The sequence below is a fragment of the Myiozetetes cayanensis genome, unplaced genomic scaffold (assembly GCF_022539395.1).
Source record: "Myiozetetes cayanensis isolate MyiCay16 unplaced genomic scaffold, myiCay2020 scf5-8, whole genome shotgun sequence".
Taxonomy (NCBI): Eukaryota; Metazoa; Chordata; class Aves; order Passeriformes; family Tyrannidae; genus Myiozetetes; species Myiozetetes cayanensis.
The window spans coordinates 21,516,522-21,526,175 of NW_026087742.1; the positions used below are offsets into that span (position 1 = coordinate 21,516,522).

At 45.3% G+C, this 9,654-nt stretch overlaps 1 protein-coding gene across 3 annotated transcripts; it reads left to right on the plus strand.

Moving 5' to 3' along the window:
* Positions 1–410: 410 nt before the first annotated feature.
* Positions 411–8,436, plus strand: CLDND1 (claudin domain containing 1). Of its 3 annotated transcripts, none has more exons than XM_050332675.1 (6): positions 411–453; positions 814–992; positions 5,004–5,302; positions 6,468–6,575; positions 6,945–7,082; positions 7,176–8,436. In XM_050332675.1, exons 3-6 carry the CDS (start codon positions 5,014–5,016, stop codon positions 7,394–7,396), a joined length of 756 nt encoding a protein of 251 aa, XP_050188632.1. In that variant the 5' UTR covers positions 411–453; positions 814–992; positions 5,004–5,013; the 3' UTR covers positions 7,397–8,436. The 3 variants fall into 3 exon arrangements, with proteins under 3 accessions (XP_050188632.1, XP_050188633.1, XP_050188631.1); XM_050332676.1 differs by lacking the exon at positions 411–453 and adding an exon at positions 465–485; XM_050332674.1 differs by lacking the exon at positions 411–453 and adding an exon at positions 540–672.
* Positions 8,437–9,654: the final 1,218 nt, after the last annotated feature.

Genomic DNA, 9,654 nt, shown 5'->3' on the forward strand with positions numbered 1-9,654 from the left:
ATTAGGGTGGGTTCATGTACCAGGGAAATGTCCAGTTCGGGGTGTGGAGCCAGTGTTGACAAAGTTTTGCAATTTTTTTTTTTTTTCTCTTTACTTCGTGTTTTCCCAAGTCATTCCTTTTTTTTACAAGCACTCAAGCAAAATAGAAATAAATAGAAAGGAGGTTGTAGCCAGGTGGGGATCGGCCTCTTCTCCCAGGTAACTAGCGACAGAACAAGAGGACACAGCCCCAGGCTGCGCCGGGAGCGGTTTAGGACGGACCCGAGGAGGAATTTCTCCAGGGAGAAGGGGTCTGGACGTGGGAAGGGGGTGCCCGGGGAGGCGGTGGAGCCGCCGCCCGGCGCCTCCGGAAGGGGGCGGCAGAACTACATGGCCCAGGGTGCCCCGCGCGGGCGGGCGCGGCGGGCGGAAGCGGGGCCGGGCCGGGGTGCGAGGCGGCGGCGGCGGCAGGCGGTGGGTGCTTCAGATCGGGGCTGCTCCCGGCGGTGGGACCGGGCAGAGGGGTCGGGGATCGGGGCGCTTCCCTGGCGTTGGCTGCCAGCCGGCGGCTGCCGTCCCCCCGCGCGGGGCTGTCGCCTGCGAGGCCCGAGCCCCCGGGGGTGGTCGCGCCCAGTGGAGATGCCCGGCTGGCCCGGCCCACGGTGCTGGGCTGGGCTGGCCCTGGTGCGGCAGGTGCTGAAAAACCCTAGGGCTTTGCAAGTCGTTTTCCCTCCTCTTCGTATTTGTTCCTTTAATAGCACTGGGAGATATCCGTGAAGTAATTTCAGAGTTAAATGATTGTCTCCAACCATTCGGTGTGCTCTTTGCTTCTAGATCACTTGTTGTGAGCTGGTGGCGTGGAAGGAGCTGAATGAATGGCACAGTCGGGGCAGAAGGGAAGTTTGCGTTTCATGCTCTCCACTGGCCACAGGATACAGACAACGCTGTGCCTCTGAAGCGACCTGGAATCATTGGAGCTGTGTGTCCTGACGGACTCCTGAGGACCGCCGAAGGTAAAAAAGTGTTTGTTAGCAATCTTTCCTACCCTTCCGTTGCCCTAAATATTAAAAGGATGATCCCGTTCGGTGCTGTTGCCAGCCCTCTCACCACATTAACACCTTCTCGTAGGCCTTCTCCCTAATCCCTTTCCCCAAAGAGCAGTCAGATTGCAGGCATATTTCCTGAGTGTATGCCAGTGACTGCAGCCTCCCTCCTTGGTGATGTCACGTAACAGGAGTTTTTTAAATGTGGTAGCCCACTGTTGGCTGAAAGGAGTGACCGCAGTAACAAGATAAAAATCGTCATGTTTTTGTATTCCCTTCTGCCATGGTACAGTAACTTCTTACAAAGGCTGTCCATTCTTCAGCCTTAAGTTGATTTTTTGCCAGAACACTTGTTTTTGTTCTGTTCCATGTTTTTTCTCTTTCAGCTCTACTGACTTGCCCCCTTTGTTTCTCCCCCTCCCCAAAGTGCATTCATCCACAGTCATTGCTTTGAATGTTGCTGCCAGTTTGGCCTTGCCTTCTCTTTGTGAGGTGGTGCTTTACAATTTTTACGTCTAGCTTCTTTAATAGTTACAATATCATGGGAAGCACTTCTGACTGTTTACAGCTGCCTTGTGTTGTCTTAGGTTCATTGCATAGCTTAGTTGCAGCCGTGACTTGTTTGAAGTAGCCTCTGCTGTTGGAGTAAAATGTGCTGGCAGTGCTGTATGAGCAAACCTCCTGTAAAACAATGAAGGGTCTTGCTGACAGCCTGTAAAGACAAAATATTTTTATTTGTAGTCAGTCTTTATGCCTTTATAATTCATGTCATCTTTGGCAGTAGTAATGTTATTTTTTCGTAACCAAGTTTATTCTGAAGCACCTCCTACACGTTGTTCTGTACAGAACGTTTGCAGAGTGTGGCATAATCCTATAAACGTGCCGTGTCTTTCTTCAGGGTCGTGTCCAGTAACTTATTTCTTACTGACAGTGCTTTGCTACTGCCATTGAGCCCTACCTGGGGCTGGGCGGAGGGTTCTGCCTTTTAAAAGGACACCTCGTTTAAGTGGGAATGCGTCTGCAGTCCATGAAGATGCATTGGATATACAAAGTGAATGGGCAGGGTAGTCAAGTCTACTACACCGTGGCAGGAAAAACTAGTTCAAAATTTGCCTAAAGTGTTGTGGAGTTCTTAATCTTTTCTGTAAACAGTTGAAGTGTCAGGCAGAAGCATTGAGGGGACCTTTGTTGTAAGGAATTGGGGGTGTGCTGGTGCCTTTGCACTGTCTTGTCCATACTGAAAATCCACGTGTGTTTTTTGGGACAAATGCCACACAGAGCCACACGCTAGATTTTGGGGTCTGTAGCCCCATTACCTGCTCTCTGCCTATGCCTGGAGTTACATTACAGGGATTGAACGTCAGTAGATTGCCACATCCCTTTTACCAAGTGGACAGTGAACACTGGGCAGTGCTTTAATTTACTGTTTGGTGATTACCCCTTCATTTTGCTTATGATCTGTTCCTGGTTGCCAACTGGCATCGGCCCTGCCAAGTCCGCAGTATGCCAGCGCACAGGAGGCTGGTCAGAAGGGTGTGGTTGTGTTTTAGTGGTGGTCTGATGGAGGGGCATTTCCAGCACTGGTGTTCTGCACCTGGCAGCAGGGATTTGTATCTGAAAGTAAGATTTTTGAGTCAGTTTTCTTTCTGTATGTTAGGCACAAAGTTGATAGGGCTTTGTTATTATAAGCATTTATTGAGCATTTGTTATTATAAACATTTATATTGAGAGGCAGTTAACAGCAGATCAGTGGCCCAATAATTTCCTGCTTACGTTCTGTTTTGTTAGACACCACTCTGAGGATGGAGCTTGTAGGTTCTTGTGATCCTTCCACGCAGAGAGAGCCTTTTCTAAGGAGAGGAGTCTGTTGTGGAGGTTCCCTCTTGCAGTGAATGTGACAGCCATATAGTGGAAAATCCAGACCAGCCTGCTCGTCAGCCTGTTCTGCTGCTTGCTGTGAGAGCGGGTTCCTGGAGAATCTGCTCAGCTCTCTGAGCTCAGCTAGGCAGGAGCTTTGGCCCTGCAGGTGCCACATGGCCTGTTTGCTTCATGAGATGTTTGTGAAGGGGAGGGGATCCCTCAGTGAATTCAGTGGGGGTGAATGGCGAGGCCAGAGCTACGCAGCACAGTGCTCTCTCCCTGTCCTGCTTACCCCACGCCCTGTGTACCTTGAGCTACATGCTGGGATATCAGAAGAGAATGGAAGTACATAACCAGGAATTAAACATTGCACAGAGAATTTGCTTCCAAGTGTGGGCTTGATTGTATGTTTTCTAAGATAAATAAGCCTGGATACGATGTGTTCTCCCTCTCAGTATTTAAGTTAGCTTATAAAAGTTCACAGTTTGTGGATTATTATTTAAGTGCAGTTGTGGTATGCAAACTTTGCAGTATTTTAAATGGGTGCTTCTTGTCAGTTCACCAAAAATTAGTTCTATTCGTGCTTGTTGCTAAGGATGCAGTTCAAGGATGGATATTACAAAGAGTGTGCCTCATTTAATATGGAAATGAAGCATAGGGAATGACATGGGTACACATAATTTCTCCTCCTTGTTAGCCGTTTTCAGATAAATAGAGGAGCAGATGGAAGGGAAAAGAAATAAGAATGGTATTGTTGACAGCAAACATCGAGGCCTTTGAAACTTAACTCCCTGCTTTAATTCGCACCTTGTTTCTTAGTTCAGAATTTCTTACTGGTAGGTCTGACTTGAGCACTGGTGTCTTTCCTTGTGAATGTTGACTTTTAAGGCACTTGCTGTTTCCAGTTGCGGTTCATTCACTTGCAAAGAGACTAGACCAAAATATTTTGATCAAAGTATGTGGGAGAAGGGAGGTAGAGCAAGCAATGGACAAGAGCTGATTAGATAGTAGCTCCTGCTGCTGGCCTAGCTGCCGAGTTAGCTTCCATTGATTTTTTTTTTCCCCCCCTTCTGGCTAGTGCATCAAGCCTGATTCATAGTAATCCATAAATTTAATCAAGCACAGAAAATGCATGAGAACAACAGGCATCTGAGAGGAGTCCTTTGGCGCATTGCACTATCCACAAAACATTTTATGTGTTACCAGTCACTTGCTCATTGAAGTCACAATATTGTCATAAGTGTGTGGTATTTGTATTTTCCCATGCCTCCTTTCACCCCGAATCTGTGCCATTTGTGAACACAACCCTGCAAAGGAGGGCATAAATGATCCCTAATAGAGGGAGGCAGAGCAAAGTCCTTGTGGGAGCGTATGGAGGTCTTTCAGTTCTATCACCTTGTTCCCATGGAGCAGGGCACCCTCCTGCATTGCTGCTGTTCTTCAGAAATATCACAAATATGTATTGCAGCATTAGTGCACCATTTACCATAACTTCAAATTTGTCTTTCAGTGCTTCCTTCATGTTCTGTGTCTAGTCCCTAGATGTGTTTCTCTGCTTCTCTAAAGGCATTCCAGCACTTTGGCATGGCTGGCTTTAGTGAGCAGTCTGGAAGAGCTTTTTTGGCATGCCTGTGGTTCTTATCTTTGCTGTAAACACAAGCTGTGAAAGCCGTATGGGGTGGCAGGCTAAAAATAACTTTTACCCTTGGTAATCGCCTAAGGAAAGATAAGTCTTCTGCCTGGACACTGTGGATGGATTCTCTGACGTTCCTTACAATCAGGATCACAAATGGCAGCGAGCTGTGCCATCTGCTTTGGGGACAGAGTTGGTGTTGCTCTGTCAGTTGCTCTTTCAGAGAGCCGCTAGTGCAATGTGGCAGGGAGAGCATGCTCCCTGGGATATTATCCATCCATTGACTCGCAGATCCAATGTGTGCTGGCTAGTACTGTAGATTTGCTCAGGGTTCCTTTGATTCCAGCATACTGGAAGAGGAAGACATGGATATCCTTACAGGACGTTGCATAAAAGAGGGATGATGTGATGAGTTTGACCCTGCTAAGGTAACTTTATATGTGCCATCAGAAGAATTGCTCACTTGTCCCTCTCTTCCCGTGCCGCAGGAAGGGCGCCATGATGGATAACCGGTTTGCCACAGCACTGGTGATCGCCTGTGTGCTCAGCCTCATCTCCACCATCTACATGGCAGCTTCCATTGGCACCGACTTCTGGTACGAGTACCACACCCTGTCCCCAGCTGAGAATGTTAGTGAAGCTGGTAGAAGCATCTGGGAGGAGTTTTTCAGCAAAGAGGCAGATGAGAAGACCTACACAGATGCGCTCTTCCGGTGCAACGGCACGGTTGGACTGTGGCGGAGGTGTATCACTGTACCCAAAAACTCTCACTGGTACAGCCCACCAGGTATCTCCAGAGCAATTAACACTTCCTAGCTTGCCTGGGGTGGTATGTGCTAACTTCCTCAGAATGTATTCGTGTCACTTTGTTCCTCCAGAAGGCTTATTTCTAACTTATGTTTTGTTTGTTTGTTTAATAAAGACAGTCCAGATTTTTAAAGAAGCAACAGGCAGGATGGTCTGTGCCTGTCAGCACTGCAGATTCTGGATTTGACACATGATACTTGATCTAAATTTAGTTTTACACAGCTTGTTTTTTTATTTTGCATCAGCTCTCCAGCTGGGGATACAGTTACAGTTGCTTTATCAGTCACTGTCTTTTTAGGACAGATTCTGGGATCCAACAATGGAATAAAGATACTACTTTGTCAAGGAGGAACTCACTCCTTTTAGCTAGTCATTCACTTCATTTGCATGTCACAAATATCCTGCCATTGCATCAGCACATTTTGGATATGAATGGATATAGACTGAAATATTAGTAATATTTTTCACAATGGTTGGGGGAAAATAGGTGTGGTAAACAATTATTTTAATTACTTCAAAGTAGATTTTGTGTACTTATTGTGTGCATGTGAAGCCCTTCATTTTGAACCCTCTTAAAAATGTACCTTCAACTACATTTTCTGAAGGAAAAACATGAAATTTTTTTTTTTCCCCTCTTATGAAAGTACTTATTTTGGAAGACATTTAAACCAGCCCTGCTCAATAGTATTCTTAAAATCTGAGGCATAAAAAGAGAGAAACTTAGTGTAAGGAAGTAAATATTTCCTGTTCTTTAAATAGTTCTTTCTATCCCATTTTTTAATTAAATGTTTAGTATGAGACTACATTCTGCACATGGAGATAAGCACAGCTTATTTAAGGGACTCTGAGCACAAGAATATGTGGCAGCATAGTTGAGCATCATATGCCACATTTCTTTCCCAATCTGTCAAGCATGGAACAGTTCTGTGGATAACCCAGGTAAGCCTGAAGATTCTGCATGTTTGAATGCTAACTACGTCATAGTAAGGCATCTACAGATCTGTTTTGAGACATAATTTTTTTCTCTCAGTGGAACTCTTCAAGAGCTTCCCAGCTCAAATGATTGGGAAAGGAGGATTTGAAAGGAGTTGGGGAGAGGGAAGGGAAGACACCTAATGGTAACTTTTTCTTTTTTTCCCTCCCAGAAAACGACATGACTACAAACTGCATCAGTTTTTCCCTCTCTGATCAGTTTATGGAAAAGTACATTGAGCCTGGAAATCACAATAGTGGCACAGATTTGAATCGGACTTGTAAGTGTCTTTCACTTCTGGCGGATAAACAAGTAGGATAAAAAAAAAGATGTTTCTCAAATACAGTCACTAGTAAGGAAAGCTGCTGTGTCTTGCTCTGCATTTATTTTTACAGTAGCACAGGCAGTAGATCAAAGTTTAAAAGGAAAATGTAGATGTGTTAGCAAAGGCTTTGCCCATGAATGCAGTACAGGAATTTGGGAGTTAACAAATTAAGTTCCTTCTACTTCAGTGGAGCCTTTGGTCCTTTTTAGCTATGAATGTAGAATATCTGGTGAAGAAGAAGCAGCATGGGTAGAAGGTAATGTAAGATGGTGGGAGAAGATCAGTTTCTAGCGCATCTTCAGCAAACTTGTGTGTTTCTTTCAGATCTCTGGCGACTGCAGTTTCTCCTGCCCTTTGTCAGCATCGGCCTCATGTGCTTTGGGGCTCTGATTGGGCTCTGTGCCTGTGCCTGTCGCAGCCTTTACCCAGCCATTGCCACTGGAGTCCTGCATTTCCTAGCAGGTAGGTGTCCTGCCATCCTCCTCCCAAAGCTCACTATGCCCACCAGAGCACTGCAGGGGTGAGCTCACTGTGCTTTGCCGCTTCCTTCCCCAGGGCTCTGTACGCTGGGCCTCGTTGGCTGCTACGTAGCTGGGATTGAGCTGCTCCACAAGAAGTTGCCTCTGCCTGATGACGTGAGGGGTGAATTTGGCTGGTCCTTCTGCCTCGCCTGTGTGTCGGCACCGTTGCAGTTCATGGCAGCTGCTCTTTTCATCTGGGCAGCTCGCACCAACAGGAAGGAGTTCACCCTCTTGAAAGCGTACCGGGTAGCATAAGTGCTGCTGCCACGCTTTGGGGTTTCCATGTTAGAGCCTCCTCTCTTCCCAACCCCGTACTACTTTTTTCTTTTAGTCAGAATTTTATCATGTACTGCATGCTTCTTGCCAGTGGAGACAATTTAGCCTGCGGGCCCTGAAGACGAAAGACCTCTGGGCTAAATGACCAAACTCTGCCAGAAGTCTGCAGAACTTGAACAGGTTTTTTAATTGGGTTTTTTTAAGAATTGTTATTATTTTTTAAGCTTCATTTGGTTGTTGACAATTCCCCTTAGTTAGGTGTACATGCCCCTTCCTAATTTTATTACCCTGTCAGCCTGGAGGAAATAGAAGTGGTGGTGTGGGGTGAAAGAGAAATAGGAAAAAGTGCAGGTAGGCAAGAATGGGCACCTCAGTGCACAAATGATAAATAATCAGGAGCTGTCTGCTGTGTGACCCAAGCAGGCAGAACCTACAAGGGAGCACCCAAGAGAAATGGCGGTACTCAGAAACCTCCGTTATGGAAATACTGTAGCTCAGTCAGTCTGTAGCTTAGCTCTGGGTCTCCTGTTCTCACTGGTTTGCTACATCTTGTGGCGTCCGCCAAAACTGATGGAGGCAGAGCAGCCAGCTGTGGGAGTGCCTGCACAGCACACCCTACTGAGTGCAGGCTCAGCACTTGCTTCTGCCAAGGAGTGGGATAAGATGGCCCTCGTGGAGCTCTGTGCTGCTCTAGCTACACTGCTGCCAGGACCCAGGCTAGTTTGGTATCTGCACTATGTGTGACTGTGCACTCTAATCTTAACTTGTGGTGCTTTTGCTTGCTGTGAAATAAGGCTTTCTTCTCTCCTGTTGAAGACGACCCCCTCACAAGTTTTCTTGGTTTTAATTTGGTTTAGTGTATGTGTGTATATGTACATATATAAACTTAACTTTTTTTAAATCTCACCTGTTTGTCCTATATAACACACAACAGGTTTTTTTTAAAAGGTGCTGCTCTTTTCCCATCTTGCCCAAAACCTAATGTTTAAATGAAATAATAAAAACTAAAAAATCAGAAATTTTCAGCGTTGCATGAATCTAATGGGAGGGTAGGGAATGATCTAAAGTGAATTTTGCCTGGGGAAAGTAAAGCCAGTGTGTAGCTAACTCTCTGTTTTAAGGGATATGTCTCCAGAAACAAAGATATTAGATTGGGTTTTTTTAATTAAATTCTTGGGCTCCTGTTAATTTTAAATTTTCTCCTGCTCATCACTTGGGGGGCACAACACCCCATAAATTCTATTTAGTTCACAACTGCACATATTTCTTCTAAATTACTGCAACTCTAGCCAGACTGGGTGACATCATATCTAGAAAACAGTGTTCCAAGACTAAACTGTTTAATTCTAGGGCCTTAACTCTCCTCGTTTCCTTACTCCATGCTTAATATAAGAAGTATGTGTTAGGAGAAATAAATCCTGACAAAATGAGTAAGTCTGTGATGGCAAGGATTCTGTGAGACACCTCGATGGCAGTGACACAGATACAGGCATTTTTATCTCACAGCTGCTTTTCTGTTTTGTTTTGTGCCTTTTTTCTTCTTTTCCCAGTAGGTGTTTCTACCCAGGCTGTGTTTGTTGGGTCAGCAAACAGCCCTTGTCGTGATTTCCTTGAAGATCAGGTATATCTGCTTGTATCATTTCTTTTTGTTGGGGTTTTTTTTGGGGTTTTTTTTCTGAAGTGTGTGATAGGGATCAACCTACTTCTTTTTATTATCATCATTGGAATCTTTACAAAGTAAAACAAGGATGGTGGTGAAAACCAAGATAACTGAAAAAGCAATGGCAGGCCATTCAAGATAATCCTCTTTCTCCTGGTTTGGAGTAATTTTTCACTTTTCCTCCTTAAGCAGCTTCTTCCCCTCTCTGCCGTATCTGAGCCAGGTGTAACAGTGTGAGAGGGGATGAGATACTTTTGTGCTGTAACTGACTGTAAATGAAAATCTGTGCTGCTGATCTGTACTGATATGGTGCTTTTTCAGTGTAATTATCTCTGACTTAGATAAGGGCTAACTGCTTGTGTTCCTCATGTGCCAGAATTACAAGGGCACGCAAACCTCAGCTTGGGTCAAAGGGACTGGAGTTGTTATTCTGCAGTTGGAGAGGAAACACTGCTGGTGTTTTTATCTAATACAGTTTGTGGGGTTTTGTCTTTTTCTCAGGAGCTGGCAGAATAATCGTATTGTGTGATATTGATCTGAGCAATGGGAATCCTGTGCCCTCACTCTCTCTCCTTGT